The sequence below is a fragment of the Silurus aristotelis genome, assembly GCF_946808225.1.
Source record: "Silurus aristotelis genome assembly, chromosome: 8".
Taxonomy (NCBI): Eukaryota; Metazoa; Chordata; class Actinopteri; order Siluriformes; family Siluridae; genus Silurus; species Silurus aristotelis.
In genome coordinates, this window is record NC_139581.1 from 14,963,620 (window position 1) to 14,982,008 (window position 18,389).

The 18,389-nt window shown below is 40.7% G+C and overlaps 1 protein-coding gene across 4 annotated transcripts in view; it reads left to right on the top strand.

The window, feature by feature from the left end:
* bcas3 (BCAS3 microtubule associated cell migration factor) overlaps positions 1–18,389 on the top strand; it is a 214,935-nt gene that overhangs the window by 118,749 nt on the left and 77,797 nt on the right. For 2 of the 4 annotated variants that reach the window (XM_083548590.1, XM_083548591.1), the window contains one exon: positions 13,876–14,452. The exons of the other annotated variants lie outside the window; for them this stretch is intronic. In XM_083548590.1, coding sequence (XP_083404716.1) covers positions 13,876–13,886 — 11 coding nt within the window. In that variant the 3' untranslated portion in view covers positions 13,887–14,452. Of the gene's footprint in view, positions 1–13,875; positions 14,453–18,389 lie in introns of those variants that run through there. 4 annotated transcript variants of the gene reach the window in all.

Below are 18,389 nucleotides of genomic sequence, written 5' to 3' on the forward strand. Positions count from 1 at the left end.
ATTACCACAGAGCTTTCTATTCATAAACTTTCCACTGACTGAACACAAGTCCAAGTTGGCAATAAGCCTCATTTATCAAGCTGGATACAAACAGGTTTTTCCTTTAAATTGTTTGCAGGAGCATTGAAACTGGAAACGTGGTATTCGTAAAAATAGTTTTGAAAATGTACAAGGGCTCCTAGTTCAAATCAATAGACTAGCTATTCAAGAAGTACAGAAGAAACGTCGCTATGTAACAGGGCGAAGTGTCGATGTGTCTGAGGTCGGCAGCACATTGCAGTCGCTGAAGATTTAGTGCGTTCCAGTCTTTGGGTGTCATTTTCTTTGTTTGTTTGCTCTTTGAACTTTGCCTCTAATGGTGTTTTGTGGGCAGCAATAAATCCATATCAGCATTGTCCTGAATGTGCTGCATAAATACACTATATGGACAAAAATACTGGGACACCTAACTCTCAATGTGTGGTTCGTCCCCAAACTGGTTCCAAACTGTCTTTGGATGTGGTAGCAGTACATTTTTTTTTTCCAAACCTGTTCTAGCAGGACAATGCCCGTGTGCACAAAGCCAGCTCATATAGTTACTGATCATATACTTTACATGGGCTGGAGAGAAAGATCGTGAGTGGCCTGCTATAGAGCTTTTACCTCAACCTTAAGGAATACCTTTGGAATGAATTTGGATGAATTTGAACAACTCGTCCTTCAGCAGTATTTGACTTTACTGAAGCTCTTGTGGTTAAATAAGCGCAAATCTAGACACAAACACACTCCAAATCTAGTGAATCTAGAATTTATTCTGTCTAGAAGGGTGCAGGTTATTATAACCGTAGATGGGGATTAAATGTGGAATGGGATGTTCATAAAGCACATACAAATCTTATGTCCAGGTGTCCATAAACTTTTGTCCATATAGTTTAATCATCTTAAACAAAGTGTTTGTAAATGCAGCAGTTGCTAAAAGATTTATTGAGGTTTGGATTAAACCCATTAAATTCAAGTAAACAGTCAAACAAACTACGAACTATAATGAAATAACTATAAACATTCAACAATAACCTTATTAATATTATGAATATATTATAAACCCAGTTCATCAAAGTTGCATTGTGCTGCTGAACAGCTGTGGCTGGTTTAAATGCACATATTCTTTTTTATGGGCACTGATTTAAAGAACTGCCGTCATACAATAGGAGCGTGTTCATAGTGTCCTGCCTGAAAAAAGGGACTAAAGTAATCCGCGAATCAAATGTTCAACAACTTAACATTTTCAGCAAACACATTTTAACAGTCTTGGCTGTTTTGCTCCACTGCAGTATAAGCTGTATTTAAAAAAAAAAAAAAAAAAGAATTCTACTGCTTGACTAACTGGTGCCAGTCTCTAATTTTATATAAGTATACCACCCACTGTATGTTGTGTCTTAGACAAATGATCTTGTAAGAACATTGTATTACTCAGTGTAACTGGAAGCTCTGCAGCACAGCCAGCTCCGGCTCGTAGACACTGATGTGTGGTCACAAACGACAGAATCTTGTATAAACATTTAAAGGTTGAAGCTGGGTTACACGAGTGTGCTCTTGAGTGTGGTGGGGAGTGTGAAGGTCGTAATTAGAGGTCAGAAACGTTATCGTTATAATCATATTATAATTCTCTCCTTTCAATTTGTTTCAGTCGTCACAACACACCGAAATGTCAAAACACTGGCGAAGAACCAGTTCAGGCAAATTCGAAAAAGACACGACTTGGTTGGACCTTTGTAATTTTTTTTTTTTTCACTTTGTGTGTATGTGTGTGCTTGTGTTTGTGTGTGTACGTGTGAGTAAGTGTTTCACAGTGACCTGTAGTTCACTGCTCGGGTGCTGAGGGTTCCAGACATTGGACTGGAGACAAAGGTGGCGGCAGAGTGGCGCATGAGCCACTCTGATCCTCAAACAGAGCTACCAATGAAACAAACATATTCTCTCTCTCTCTCTCTCTCTCTCTCTCTCTCTCTCTCTCTCTCTCTCTCTCTTTCACACACACACGCACACACACACACACACACACACACACACACACTCTGAGTATCTCTTGCTCTCACTGCTCTCTCTTCCTCACAGTAAGATCTGTGATATCAGAAGTACTAACCTCACCTGACCTGTTTTTTTTTTTATTTGATTAATATGGATAGTTTTTGGAGTGTAGGATTGAACCATACTTCTATATTCTGGTTTATTAGTGTTGCAATAGTGTCAATTCTTGACAATGAATAAAAAGTCATTAATTAGTGTGTTAATCAAATTAATTGTATATATTTATATAATATTTAAAATCTACTCAGCAATTTTGCTGTGCTTGCATTCCATTTTTTTTTTTAACTTGATTTCCTCATTCAGGATACCGAACACTTCCTATTCTAATGCCTACCCTTTTTTATCTGCTGCCTCTTCTTCTTCTCCTCCTCTATTTATCTATATCTCTCTCCCTTTCTTTCTCTCTCCTTGCCCCCTCCCCTCTTTTTCCCAGTGGGGGTGTTGTTTATAGAGCATTATAATTTATAACTGAATAGAGTGGATTTAATTTCAGCGCTGAGGCTCGCCAGCAGGGCGCCAGGCTGCAATCAGAGGAATCAGTGCGCTGCGAGCCCTGTTGAATGGAAAGTATTATCAGCGGCCACAAACGGACACTGTTTCTCCTTAAACAACTCCCTCGATGCTCCCCGAGCCCGGCTTCTCTTTCACTCCTCTATTCCTGTTAGCTGCCCTCCCTCCCATTGTCCTTCAGTGCCACTTCCCCTGCTCTCCGTTCTCCTCCTCCTCCTCTTCCTCTTCTCCTCTCACTTCCCTGTTTCCTCTGCATCCCGCCTTTATTTTTCTTTTCTGCATTAGATTTTTCCGGAGCCGTTTTGATGATGGAGTTGAACTGGAGCGGGCGATAGAGTTTGTGTCGAAAGATTGTGTCACGGATAAAAAAGAATTGTGATGGTTACGTGCTGCATTCTGATAAGGTCCAGTCAGCTGTTTAAGATTGCTGGTGTTAGAAAAGTTCTCTGTCTTCCTTTCAACAATATCAAATCCACGTCTTGTTCATTCTTTTTTCGGATTGCTGTTCGCATTTTATGGATTTATCCGTGTTAACGCTCCTTTTTTTTTTTTTCCATCTTCCCAGTACAGCGTGTTGCTTTCCAGGGGTCCATGTGACGTCTGCATGAGTTGTGTCTGTTCTGAGGTGGAATGCAGCGCTGCTATTTACTGGTCAGGCTCTTGAGTTTACTGCAGTGTTCGCAGTAAAAGCGCAAACCCATGAGCCCACGTTCCCCCTGTCTTCTTTCCTCTCACGCCTCTCTCATCTTTATCTTGGCCTCTGTCTCGTCTTTTCACCATCCCCATTCAAGTGTTGCAATTTTCCGCCCGTAAATCGTTCCGTGCGTGACTCGAGGCTCTCCTGCATTCTGACAAACAGTGAGTGTGAGAGAGTTAGTGAGTGCCTCGTCCATCCCGCTGGGCGGCCGAGTCGGTTCAGAGAGGTGACCCTAAAACAAGAGGAATCATATTTACATATGTGGATTAGTGTAGTGTGTGAGAAACAGTACGGACAGACAGCGAGAGGACGAGAGGCTTCAGGTTCACATCCCAGCTTCAGCAACGATACAGAAATAATACTATTGCACTGTTATACAACATGATCAGAATAGTGAGTCCATGGATGAGATGTAATTTGTCTTTATGACGTTATGTCAAAACCCTTCTCAAACATAAGACTTGTCTCTGACAACAACCTCTGTGCATTTTTCAGATAAATATTTTTACAAATTTCAGCAGTTTATTACAACAATTTATGTACAGAAAAACGTGTGTAATACATTAGAGATTATGGACCAGTGGACGTTTTAGACCAGCATTCAATTAATGCAGAACACACTCACCTATATCAAATAATAGTTTCACCAGTTCCACCGAAAGTTACATCTTCCAGATTTTTTTTAAAGTCATAGTAAGAAAAACGTGTGGAAAACTAAAAAATTATATTGATAGAAACACTTATCCAAAATATGAAATAAAAGTTTCATTTTAATGGAGTTTATTTAAGTTTATTTAAGTAAAATAGTCATTTATTAATCATATCATTATAATGATGTTAATGGCCTCATGTCCTCAATTTAGTTGCGATTTAGCAAAATTTGACATATTTGTTTATTATTCAGGTGCAACGCTGTTGCAGTAAATAAGAGAGTGCGTTTGCTGTGTTAGATGGGTTAAGACATTTTTGATGGTAAAATACATGTTTTTTTTTTACTTATTTTCAGTTTTGAAAATGATTAAAATATAAAGGCTAAACGGCACTACGATCACAGAATCAGTCTTACATGTTTTATTAGTATGTGATATTACACTTAGTTTGTTAAAGGTAAAAGTCTTAGTGCTCTGTGTTTCAAGGCTCCTTCCACTGATTATCTTCACTCCTTCATTTCTCTTACGGTTTTCTTCCCTCAGTCTCCTCTCAGCCCTCAGCAGGATGTGATCAAATTGGCTATATTTAAATTGGAGAGAAGTGACCAAGTTCTGTCTCTTTATTCAGCATAATTAATACCTTGCAGTCACACGGACATAAATGGATTTGGCTGATTTTTTTTTTTTCCCCCTTTTTGACAAGAGGACGAAAAGCTTTATGGACTTCGAAGAAAAACACACACGGTTTCAAGGGGAAAAAAGTTGCAAGTCGTCGTCGAAAGCCACAATTAGCTCATTACGACCGCTTGAAGCCGGGAGACCACATGAAGAGAGGAAAAGTCATCTCTTTTCCTTGCGCTCTCTAATTTCTTGACAGGACAGGTTCAGAGGAAGGGCTCGTCTCGTAAAAACTAAATGTCCTTGTGCCATTGCTTCACAGAAACATTGTGCTGTAATTGTACTTGCATGGCCTGATTTTGTTCAACAGCTCGCTGTAAGTCCGATCCACAGTGATGAGCTTTATGAGTTCCTGCAAACAAAACCAGAGCATCCGCAGCATTACCTCGGTCATTAGAGTGGCGTTGTAGCACATGGGGCGGGGCTGATCGGGTGACTCAAGTAGCTTTGTTTTCTGCCAGTTAGGGAAAGCCGAAATTCTACTAATCTCGACATTTTTACGCATCTGGTTTGAGTAAGCGGTAAAATTATAATGTGATGATTTCACTAGGAAAGGGCCAGAGAGGGCATTTGCGTTTTTTTATTTTATTATTTTTTATTGTAGTTTTTTTTTTTTTTTTGCCGATGATTGAACCAGGGCCTGTTGGGACTGCCGGTGTTTTCTTCAACTGTATTAAAACGGCTTGTTCGTCACCCGTGTGACAGTGGTTAGTAACCGTTACCAGGAAAGAGGAGTAATGACTCTGTGTGAGTATTAAAGCAGCTGCCTGACCCCTCTTAATTAGTTGTGCAGAGCAGCCAGGCTTAATCAAAAGTTAACGATTCAGTGTAGGATGTGCCCAGGGCGGCGCGAGGGCACTGCGTTATTGTTAGTGTGTGTGTGTGTGTGTGTGTGTGTGTGTGTGTGTGTGTGTGTGTGTGTGTGTGTGTGTGTGTTGGGGGGGGGGAAGGGGGTAATTTGCTGAGCGAGCTAAGCCAATAGGAGTGCGGTGCGGTGCGGCTGGCGCTTGTTGGGGGGAACACATGTGATGTGCCTGAGAGATCAAAACACACACTTGATGAATGTGAGGGCAGAGGGTGGGAGCGGGGGAGTGGCCCGTGCTCCCAGCTTTGAATCGCCGATCAAGGTCGTTCTCAGTTCATTAAATTATCCTGAGAGCCTTGGCCTGGTAAGCAACACACTCTCAGGCGCGCGCACACACACACACACACACACACACACACACACACACACACACACACACACACACACACACACACACCAAGTGAAGGATACACAGTTATTGAAGTTCTTTTTCCATTCTTCTTTTGACCGACTAAAATGGCTCCTGTATCCTTACTCTCCACTTATAATTTGTGTGTGCTCATGAGCTCGTGTGCGTGTGCGTGTGTGTGCATGTATTTCGGTCAGTGAAGTCTGAACAGGAAAGAGTTTCAGATGCAGCCAGCGGTTACACAGTGCCTTGTGTAATGTTCTGCATGCTTTGTGTGTTTTGGCCGCTCGTCACACACTTCCTAAGTACTAGGTCATTCCTAGTATTTACTGTTGGTCATCACGCTTTGCCACCAGACAGCTGTGCCTCATAGCGCACACCTCACGCAATAGACTCATCAATATTCAAATGTGAAAACACCACACTTGCACATTCACTTGCTCTTGATCTATAGCATTTAAATAATTTTTACTATAGGTTACAATGGGAGATGGGGAGTGTTTTAAAAATACTCAACACCCAGAATATGTCTAAAAATTGTATTGTGAAATAATATTATAAAGTCATATTGTTCTAATAGTGCTCTATTAAAAAAAAAGCCCTGCGACTATCATTATATTTTTTGTGCTAAGTAATATGTTTCCATTCCAATGTTTTGATTTTATAAAATGAACACACACCCTATAAAGAAAATTACTTTGGATTTTATTAGAATTTTTTCCCATAAGATTTTCAGATCATTTGTGGCACATCTCCCGACACCACAAGCTAAACATCAACCTTTGCTCTTGATTATAAATTAACCAGGTGAAGCATTTTAGCTACACAGGATTAAATCTGACATCAACATTAATTCTATTACTCTTTATTTTTGTATCTGATCTAAAAAAATAAAATATATATATATATCAGATCAGATAAAAAAAGTATATAATTATTATTTTAAAGTTATTAAAGATTAATATGAATTGATAGATTTTTAACAAGGCATTATATACAGTGTTCGTGATGGTATTAGTTTTTATAACCCCTACATAATGCATAGTTCATTGTTACAAACCCATTAAGAACTGCTCAGATTTTTTTTCTTTTTTTAACAACTGAAATATTTTCAACTTTGTGAGTATAGATTATTGACAGGCACATGATTTTTCATGCTCAATAAATATATCTAATACTTTCTTGGCAAAATAAAATGGAACTTAAAAAAAAAAAAAGATAAAACAATAAATAAAAAAAAACTTAAATAGAATGTATTGTATGAAGTTAGGATGCTTGTTATTGGTGAAATGTGTTCCAAACACTGCTTTTACTGCATTATAGTAAGATTCATCGAAAGATCGATAGAAACTGTCTGAATTGTTTACATGTTACAGTTTGAACGGGTAATTCCTTGTGGATCCTGAACTCTGATAATGTAATTATGTGGCTTTCATAGAAAATGTATGTATGTGGAAAATTTTCCGTATTTGATATATGATTTCACACAACTAACTACTACAAGGAGAAACTTAGATGGATGGGGGAAATTGTTCAGTATCACACACTGAGTTGTGAAAATAGTTTGAGTTGAAAAGTTGACGAACCATAATGATACGAGTCCTTGGACATGAAAGCATGTTCAGAAGATATGTATGCAATATACATATATGTATTCACATATAGACACGCCTGCTTTACACATGACATGCTCCACCTTTTCTCCCATCTGTTTCAGGCCTCAAACACACACACACACACACACACACACTTAGACACACACACACACACACACACAGAGAGACTGTCATGTGAGGTTAGAGCAGCACGGAGCAGTTGGGTAAGTACAGGGCATCTGGTCATCGCCTGAGGAGCCAGGCGGGCTCAAGTGTAAAGATCTTGTCATGCCCCACATGGCCAGGCTGAGTCGTGTGTGCGTGCGAGTGTGTGTTTGTGTGTGTTGGTGAGGGAGAGGAGGGAGGGGGGGGGGGGGGGTTGCCCTGTTTGTGTTGAGCATAATATGCTCTGCTTGTGCAAATGTGTTTAGTGTGGGAAGTTAATGTAATATTTACGCCAATCCATTTACACATCGTCCATGCAGAGCTCCTGTTATGTGTCGATCCACTGGAGCAGAGAGAGGATCCGAAACAAAAGGGTTTCCATATTCATAATTCCATATTTTTGTGCAGTCAAGTTTGTTTTCATCTGAAAGATTTTTTTCTCCCACCACAAGGAGGCACGGTTTCATATAACATGCCGTTTTACACCAAAAAAAATGTGCATCAGCTTCAAATCAGGACGGATTAAAAAAAAAAAAAAAAAAAAAAAACATCGCAAAACTCAAAGGATAAGTGTATTTCTATTTTCGGCCTTATTGAATTCTAGGTGGGGTGGAGCCATGTCGCTAAACCAGATTTGGTGCAAACATGAGCGTACATCAAATCTTCAACCTTCCTGCAGGCACATGGTGATTGGGAAGTGGCTTTAAAGCACGGAAATGGCTTAACTTGATTTAACTAACAGCTTCCACATAGCCTGCCGCTGAAGACGCCAGTCCCTGTTAATACCCAGGACTCGAATCAGACGCAGTGAAGCAACACACATTACAGGGGAAATGCTGCTGTTCCGAGTTAATACTGTGGGTTATTTTTTTTTTTTACTCTCAGTCTGAAATGTAGTGGCAGATGTGTCATACATTAAGCCACAGGCTTTGGACTTTTTATTATTTCTACATAAAGCCGCTGCAGCGCACCTTTGTGTTGTGTTTTTCCGGTGATTACACGATGATCAGACCAAGTCATTACTCAGCACACACATCAGTTAAAGAAGCAAAACACTAAATCTAAGACGCAGTTCTGAGAACAGAATCTACCTTTAAAATGATTGTACATAACTACGTTTAGGTTTTTTTTTTCTTCTTCCCCTGAACTCAGCAGGTTAGTTATGTCCTTGTGCTCAACTTTGCTCAGTGTCCTGCAGTGCTGTACACATTAACACAGCAGCTAAAGAGTAACATTACAAGCCTGTGAAGCAGAGAAGCCACTTTTCTTTCTAATCACCAGCCTCCGAAGTCAGAAGGCGACGTTTGATCCTTGCTGACAGCAAAGGATGGCTAACATTACGCATGTTTGTAGCGGTCCTGTCCTACAGTAAAATCGCATAAGTGATCTGCTCTCTACAGGCCGTTCCCATCAAGGGGGCTAGCTAGGCTCGAGCATCCCACAGCAAGGCTGGCCTGGTGATTCGACGAGAAGCCGAGCAAATTCTAGGTGCCCTCTAAACAAGGTGGAGAGGAGAGGGGAGCGAGGATGTTACTGGCCTCTCGTCTAGTTTTACATTCTGGCAGAGTGCACCATGACTCATGGGCTTGCAGCTCATTAAAGCAGGAGTCTGGGGCTCGTCTCTGTAATCAGCAAGCTCACCCGCACCTTTGCTGCTGGATCTGCGGAGAGTAGAGCAGCGCCAGTCCTCCCAAAGCAACCGGCCATGTTTTCAATAAAGACTCTCCGCCTGGATTTCTGCCTCTGCTGTATCAAAGGCTTGGGAGCCACAGGCCATGAACCAGAGCTTAAGAAGGAGGACTGCGGGGAAGGAGGGGATAAATACGAGAGAGCATCGGCATCGGATCGACAGAAATCATCTTTTTTTGCTCTTCTTTTTTTTCTTTTTTTTTTTTTTATCCATGCCTTGAGTGCAGCAACAAACCCGATTTTCCTTTTCTGTCAAACATGAAAGTAGGACTGGTGCTGACGCTCATGCTCGACTGCTCGCATTACCCTTTCCAGGCATGAAATTGAACACAGCGGGTACGGCTCCGTGGCAGTTATGAATATGTGATTGCGTGTGCAAGGAATTTTTTTATTTTTTTTTAAGGGAGTAATGCTAGCTGAGCAGAGCGAATGTTGCGCGCCAACACGCAGCAGAATGAATTAGTGGCCGAGCCAAAACACCGGATACAGGGAGGCTATGTCTGTTCGGTGCATTTAACACATCACCCACGCAATTTGCCCCCCTTCCCCTTTCCTCTTCAACAGGATTAGCTCACACCCACAGACACCGTTCACGGCGCCACTGACCTCTTTAACTATGACAGTTATGATGCTTTGTCTGTCTGCCAACTCATCGGAAATGCAGGGCTGCTTAATCATTCATTTGCTCTGTTCTTGACCCTAGTGTAAAATTTAGCTTTATTCCTGATGATTACCAGTAAAAAAAAAAAAAAAAAAAAAAACCATGAAGGTTTGAATGTTTTCCAGTTATTCTCTTGTATTATTTCCACGCTTGTAGAAACATGATGACATTCGTAACTATATGAGATCAAAATTTGTTGGCATAAACACGAGTATATAGTATTTTATTTGTATTTATTATTTATTTTTTTTACTTTTATTATGTATCAGTTGTGATCTATTGCAACATTTGCTTCTGGTTATGATTATGTTAAGTTGGGAAAATTTGATTAAGACTGAGGAAAATGGAAACAGCTCTATTAAGCTGGACAGATTTTAGACAATGTAGTGTGTGTGTGTGTGTGTGTGTGTGTGTGTGTGTGTGTGTGTGTGTGTGTGTGTGTGTGTGTGTGTGTGTGTGTGTGTGTGTAAGAGACCCATGTGTCCGAGAGTTCCTCCTCGTTATGCAAATGAGGGTTCCACCTCTTAAATCTCTTTTAGCAAATGAGCGTAAAACAGAGACATAAACAGCTGTTACTGTTGCACTCAGACATCTGCGAGACTGTCTCTTGTCCTGGCGCTTTCGTGACTCACTGGATTGCACTGACCCTTTTTTGTACCCCACAATTAACCCCTGTTTTTCTGCTCTTTTTCTTATTTTTGGTGCGTGTGTTTGGGCTTTGTTGTCAGGCATCGGACGGAGGGGATTTTTCCCTATTTGACACCTCCTTAAACTCTGAGCAGGGACAGGCGGGTCATGTGGTTACACTTGTCAATTGCTTTTCTGTTTATGAGGACTGTGGGAGGTCTGTAATGGCCAGGCATGCTTAGAGATTTGTCTCAGGGTTTCCTCTTCTGTCATTTACCAGGAAGTGTTCAATGGTTCAGTTTGACCTGATGCACTACAAAAGATCTAATATAGAAAAGTATTGTTGTTAATAATAATAATAATAACAGCAATAGTAGCAGCATTTGTTCAATACAAGTACTTTGCCTTAGATCAAATCCTAAAACATTGTACACAAACTTAAAATGTTAAGGTTGCCAAATCCATTAAGCAATCCCTCAAATAGTACAAAAAAATTAATAAAAGAAAGAAATTGACTTGACCACCAAAGGGAGTGATTAGTTTACAGACTAAAATAATCATATCTCAGCAGTATCCTGATTTGTGTGTGATTTATGTGGAAACTAGATTTTCTGCTAACATTGCTTAGATACGGAGCTAGCTATTATTTGTCATAATTTATGCCGACGCTGTCAGTACACACACACACACAGATCCAGCTGTTTCATTAGCTTTGTGAGGTACTTTCATCGACATTGACAACCTTTGCAACTAAAACATGACCACGGTGTTAGCGCTCGTGTTTCCCCATCATTAAATTCTCCACGCACGTTTAAGGAGCAGATTGGCCGTAGATTTTACTGATTTTATCGACCGACTTTGATATCATTGACTAACCCAAGTTTCAGTACACAAGCCATTGTCTGCCATTGGTGTTGGCAGCATGTGATAAACTTTAATCCTGTGCTTGTTTACTCTCTTCTCTTCTCAGTCCAGCACTAAAGAAACCGACAGCGGTATTGATCAGTGTTCAGCTTTAGCCAGACACTTCACACATTCTGGATGTAAGCAGTAGTCAGAGTTTCCTGGCCAGGGCTTAGCTCGTCTCCTTCTTTTCCTGCCCCGTGCCACTGCAGCTGAACCCTGCACTCGGGATATTTATAGCCCAGGGCTAAAGCTCTTCCGTCTTCTCATTAGCTCCTCGCGCTTAGTGGTCTGTCCACATTGCTGCTTCTCCGTAAGTGTCACTCGCCTTCTCTCCTCCTCTTCTCGTCTGCTCTTTCAGTCATGTGGTAATGGCTCCCACCTCAGGCGCCATGGCATGGCCCACACAATGCGCTGAGAAGAAGAAAAGAGAAGTGATGTGGTAATAGTCAAGCCTTTGGTGTATGACAGTTTTTGGGTTACACCACACACTCTACTGTATAGAGTATATTACTGCATTGATGCATGTGAGCTGAGTGAAGTGTGTATATTATATACCAAGACACTTAAACCAGCAAGAAAACAACCCTTATCTGTTTGAATTAGTGCGTTGTCAGGTGTAAAGCATATAATATGTTAAGTAAGAAGGCTCTTCTTAGAAAATGTTATAAGCTATGCAAATGCAAAGCTCTGTCACTGGAGACGCCTTCCATATATGGAAAAAACGGGCTCACTTTTATTTTTTATGTTTATTGAGTCTATTTATTTAATTATATAGAGCATCTACTGGAACCAACCCCAGCCACTCTTAGTGCCGGTTCCAAGCCCGGATAAATGGGGAAGGTTGTGTTAGGAAGGGCATCCAGCGTAAAAACGTGCCAAATCAAACATGCAGATGATCCGCTGTAGCGCCCCCTAATGGGAGAAGCCAAAAGAATCTACCGTATGTAATACATTGTTATGAAAAGGTAAATACACCACTTTGAATTCTATGGTTTTACATATTAGGACATAAAAATAAGTTGGTCCTTACCAGCTCAAACATTTGGTAACTACAACTTCAGGTGTAACTGCATATAATATATTCCACCATGCCATTTATCATTAAAAATATAAACTCAAACCGAAATGCAGGAATCATGCACCTTATGAGTTAAAACTGAAGTGATCGTTTTCTGTATTTTTTTTTTTGTCTCTAACATCATTATAGAGGAATTTTGGCTGACTCTTCTTTACAATCTTGATTCAGCTCATTGAGGTTTGTGGGTGTTTATGCGCACCCTCATAAGGTCCCGCCACAGTATTTGAGTTGGGTTGAGGTCTGGACTTTCACTAGACCATTGCAACACCTTGAATCTGTTCTTTTTCAGCCATTCTGTTGTAGATTAGCTGGTGTGCTTGGGATCATCGTCCTGTTGCATGACCCAATTTAGGTCAAGCTTTAGCTGTCGGACAGATGTCAGCATTTGACTCCTCACATATGACTCTAGAATTTGGTGTACAGAAGAGTGCATGACCACTGAATGACTGCAAATAGCCCAGGTCCTGTGGCTGCAAAATCATCACCCCTTCACCACTGTACTTGTCAGCTGGCCTGTGGAGTCTTAGATGAATATTTTTGGAGGTTTTTTTGCAATTTCTCTATGCGTGGTCTGATCTTGGGTTAATTTTGCTGAGATGTCCATTCCTGTGAAGATTGGCAACCGTTTTGTTTTCCACTTCTAAATAGTTTTCCTCACTCTAAAATGATGAGCTTTAATTGTATAAAAATGGCCTTATAATCTTTCGCAAATTAATAGACGGCAACATTTGCTTCTGTAAAATCATTGCTGTCTTTCCTCCTTGTGTTAAACCACACCTGAATGCTCCAGATTAGCCAACTGCTAAAACTTTAGCTTTAATAGAAGTGGTTACACTTGCTGATGGTCATTTAATCAAGTCCATTTAATTAGCATTACCTGGCTGATACATAGCCTCTTAAATCCTATGGAAGCTGTCAAAGGTGTACTTAGTTTTTTAGTATACATATTTTGGCTTTATTTTTTGTAAAATAAATAATGACACTATAATATGTCATGTGTTGTTAATCTGAGGTATATATACATCTTGTGAATGATCTTTGTGCATACTGTGTATAGTGGGCATGTTAGTGTAAATAGATTATTTGAATTATTGTCAGGGTTTTATTTATTTACATTTATTTACCTGTGAAAAACGTTTCCACACATTAAGAGTGTGATCACTGCAGCACCTTGTCTCCGTCCCTGTAGTGTTTGTCTCTGTCTACTCGCACCTGCGTCCCCGACACTGTCTCTGACTGAATGGTGCAGTACATGTGCATGCTTGAAAAAGGATGGTCACCTCACCATTAAACACACACCTGTTTTTTTTTTTCTATTTTTGTTATTGTTCTCTACAGGTATATCCTAAAGGAAGGCCTTCCTGCTGTTTTTCTTTTTTTTTTCTTTCTTTTTTTTTTCCAAGCATGAATATATCCTACATCACTGTCTTCTCCATCCTCTTTTCATTTCCCATATTTATTTGTCATTTATTGTATGTAAGAAAGGGAGAGGAAAAGAGGAGAGGAGGAACGCAGCCAGCTCAGGGCCATGCTAGAGCACAGTGGAAGACGTCTGCACTCCTGATTCATAAGGTTAGAAATGCTAGTGGCAGATGGATTATACAGTTAAATCGTTCACCAATGATCCGAAATCCTCGAGCTCTTTTCCCAGAAATGAACCGTGTCTGAAAAGCAATCATGTTCAGCCAGGCTGGGATTATTCCCCCCTAAATCAGAGTATTCACTTGTCTGTTAAAGTATTCAGCACTTCCATTTATCTGTCAGTGTGTGTTTTAGATTGTAAATATTTGTATCTAATTAAGCTTTAATGAATATCTCTACTACTGGTGCCTGTAACAGAGTCTGTATTCACTGTTCATTGTGAATGTTGTATGCAATGTCAATCTCAAATAGCCTAATAAAAAATTGTAGAAAATCTTTTTCGGAGGGAAAAAGTTTGTTCGCCTGCACTGTATGATTTGTAGTAGCTGTACATGTATGTCACATGCGCAATAACAGGGGAAACACTGGTGCATTATTCATGCACTGAGCCCTGCTCCATTTAAACTTCATAATCATCGACAGGATTAGGGCTCAGGTCGAGGAAGTGACCACCATTTTAATGCATAATTGACCTAATGCATCTGTCCTTATCTGTCGATGGACCTACATATTAGAGGTGTAAAATATATATACATGTTAGTCATCTAAACCATTACTTATACAGTATCTTTATTGAGTGGATCAGAAGTTTTTTTTTCCACCTCAGAGCCTGGCAATGACTAGCTGGGTAAATAACACCACAGTCTGAACTTTGTTCTTTGTCTAGAACATGAGCCACACAAACAGAAGTGAGCAGCATGTGATTTCAGAGTGCTGACAGCACCTCCAGGACTCTCGTACACCACTGTTATACATCAGCTCAGTCCAACATGTCCCTCTCTGTAAAACATCCCAGTGGTAGCCAGTGACCAGAAGCTGCCATTTGTTTAGATAAACCTCATGATATAGAATTTTTATTCTTCTTGGCTTCACATGATGGCACACGCCAATTATCAGCCCGCTTCTGCTCACTACCGCACTTTGTAATCAGCTCCAACAATTATACCATTGAAAATATGCACTGATTGCTCGCTGTGTGTATTTTGGACCGCACGGCCGAGCCAAAAACAATACCGGTCAAAACAAAGCAAGGGTTACGCGGACTCGCAATAATTTGCACCGCCTTTGAAGTGTCCGTTCCTGAAATTACAGTGCTGCCATAATGAAGTATTGCCATGCAATTACCCAGCATTTTAGTGTACAGAGCCACAGAGCAGTGAAAGTGCAGTGGGGTGTTGGGAGCAGAGGGCAGGCGCTGAAACTCGAGAGGTGGCGTGCACGTTGTGCGTGTGTGTGCTTATGGTTGTTCTACGTCACGTGAAGCATGTTTGGCTTCGCCCTGGGTGGCCCTCACCTGAGGTAACCAGGTCTGATGAATTATGAATTGGTCGTGATGTCGTTAATTTTGCAGCAGCAAACATGAACATTTTTAATTAACGATTCTTGATTTGACAAGACTTTGGACCGTGGCACAAAAGTAGGCAATAAGTTATTTCTGGTGCCCAGGTACCAGCAGGGTCTTTAAACGTTTTACTCGGAGGCTCTTAGGTTTTGTCTCTCTTGGCTCCGGACCACGGACTAAATTATAGAGGAGCGAAGTGCTACAGATGGACCACAGATTTGGAAATAACTTGTGTCCGTGTTAAACTGAACTGTAGTGGGATTAAAAAAGGAATAAAAACACTTTGTGGTGTGCTCTTTTAGAGATAAATATTCATGCCGGGGTGGTGTGATGCTCTTACAACCCTGAAGTGTTTCGTACCTCGTATACCACAGCACTTTGCTGACTACAGTTTTATAAGACATAAACATGTCACGCTTAGTTTTTCATCAAGGTCATTTCCTTACCTTCACTGAAAAACCTACTGACTTCCTGTCTCGGTACACAACCCTTTCCTGTATCAATGATTATTTGTTCAACTTTGTTATTATTTATTCAAATAACAAGACGTATTTCTAACCTTATCTAATCTTATTAGTTTCAGATTATAACATATTAAAACGAATGTATTTGTTTAGACGCCGTTGAATTTGAAGCCAGAGGTGTTGTCAAAGCTGAGCTGTTTTAGAACAAAATATGAACAGATTTGAGAATGCGGCAACGCTGTGGTATAGGGAGTAGTGTTATTCAGGAAGCCATGGAAACGCTAGTTACTCATCATGGGCAGTTGTCTCTTTGCTGGCAGGGTTCCACGCCTCCACTCGCAGCGGCTTTGATTAAAAACATAGCCAGAGATGTGTTGAGCCTCATCGTTACGTGACCTGTAGTAGGTACAATGGTTTAGTTTGGAATTCCTGCTTGTAATACCAGTTTGGACGGCCTCCCCACAATTTAACACCATGTTCCACTGGCGTACGTGTGACGTTATTTTTGCAGTATCATTAGATGATAGTTAACCAGGATAATCCCTGACTGCAGCATTAAGACTAATTTCACTCCGACTTTTTTGGAATCAGCTTTTCCTCTCTCTCTCTCTCTTTCTCTCTCTCTTTCTCTCTCTCTCTCACTCTCTCTCTCTTTTTTTCCACTCCAGTGCTAGTGTATCAGACCATGCAGAAGCACAGAGGCTAGCATTTACACCCACCAGCACGTCTTTTCATTTGGTGCTCCTGCTAGCGTGCTAGCAGTGCGAGGGTCAGGCCCTGAGCGTGGCCGGCTGAAATGAGATACATGCCCTGCTCAGGGACGGGAGCAGGGTCAGCAGCTGGTGGAGGATATGGCAATCATTTATAAAAATATGCTTTCTCAAGCCCACAAAAACAAAAGCCCCCAAACCCAACAGCTGGGAAGGGTTGGGAGTAGCCCCAAGGCTGGCAAGTTCCCTTCCAGATGGAGAGGTTAGTCCGGGGCTAGCCAGGCCGCTCCACTTAAACTTCCGATTCCCATTAGGTGCAGAGAAGATTGCAGGGGAAGGGAAGAGGAAGAAAAGCAATGAGCATGACTGCTCTGTTTTTTCACCCTGCTTAATCAAATAAAGCAGGAAGCTTCCGAGACGGAAGATTTGTGTTTATTGATATTTGCGCACACTCTGTGTTGTTTGTTTTAAAAGTCTTCTTCTCCGTCATTGTGAAATATAGCAAGTTTTTTTTTTTTTTTTTTTTTTAAACTTGCTTGTGTTTTTTTTACTTGACCGGACTCTTGTTCCAATTTATTTAAATTGAGCCACTGGGAAATTTCCACAGACTGCGCTGCGAGTAAATTGCCAAACCGAGGTCAAGTTATAGTAATAGTAGGCGTTGGATTAAATAGCCGTACAGAGCAGGTCTTAAATAAAAATTGATGAGCCTCTCCACTCTTGTGCTGATGTGACACTTGGTTCAGTGTAGAAGCAGTAGGGTCCTGCTGTGGGTATTGTGTTACCCCGGGCTCAATTTGACACGGTTAGAATGTGCTGGTGCATTTTTTGGGGTGCGTCCGGACCTAAAAAGCGGTTCCTGGATTTGCCCTTAAGAAGAGAAATGCACACATGGAAGCCCTGGGAGCAGATTCACAGTTCAGTGTATAATGGGGGTGAGTGAACCTGTGCCAAAAGCAAGTAACCTCGTACAGTGATGTTGACACGGAGTCTACACAAGCTGACAACCCTCTTTTTTCCTGGAGAATGAGACAGAGAGAGCGTGATATTTATTTAAAAGAGCTTCTAAGGTTTACTGTAGCCAGGCAAAGCACTGATGTATTGCGCTCCGTGTAGCCAGTGAGGGTGTGATCAGCATTAGTCACCATTATGCACCATTACTTGGAACTGTATATGGTATTGGAAGACCATGGCCAAAAAACATTAGTGATTTCTTATACACCCAGGTGCTGCCCTGTTCACTTCATTATTTGGGAAAGTATAAAGCGGGCCATAAAACTACCTTCCTGTGTCGAACTCATTCTTAAACCTCCTTTTTTTTTTTTTCTTTTTTCTTTTCTTTTTTTTTTTTTGCTAAATGAGATTTTAAGAAAGGCATATATAAATGGTGGACTGGGGAAACATTCAAATGATAAAACTATATTTAAAACATTTTGTGCATGTTTGCATGGATATCATCAAGAAGTTGCAACATTTAAACATCTGGCAACCCAAAAAAAGCAATTTCTCTGTAACCAGCCTGTTCATGTTGATGTTTCAATCTGTTTATGGAAAACATTACCACAGGAAAATTATAAAACTTTCGTTTAAAAGGAGACATGAGTTATCATTTTGACTATCAAAATCCATTGCATAAGTCTCATCACCTGAGGTAAAAGTCACTCACGGCATTTAAACATGCCTCGTCATCATCTC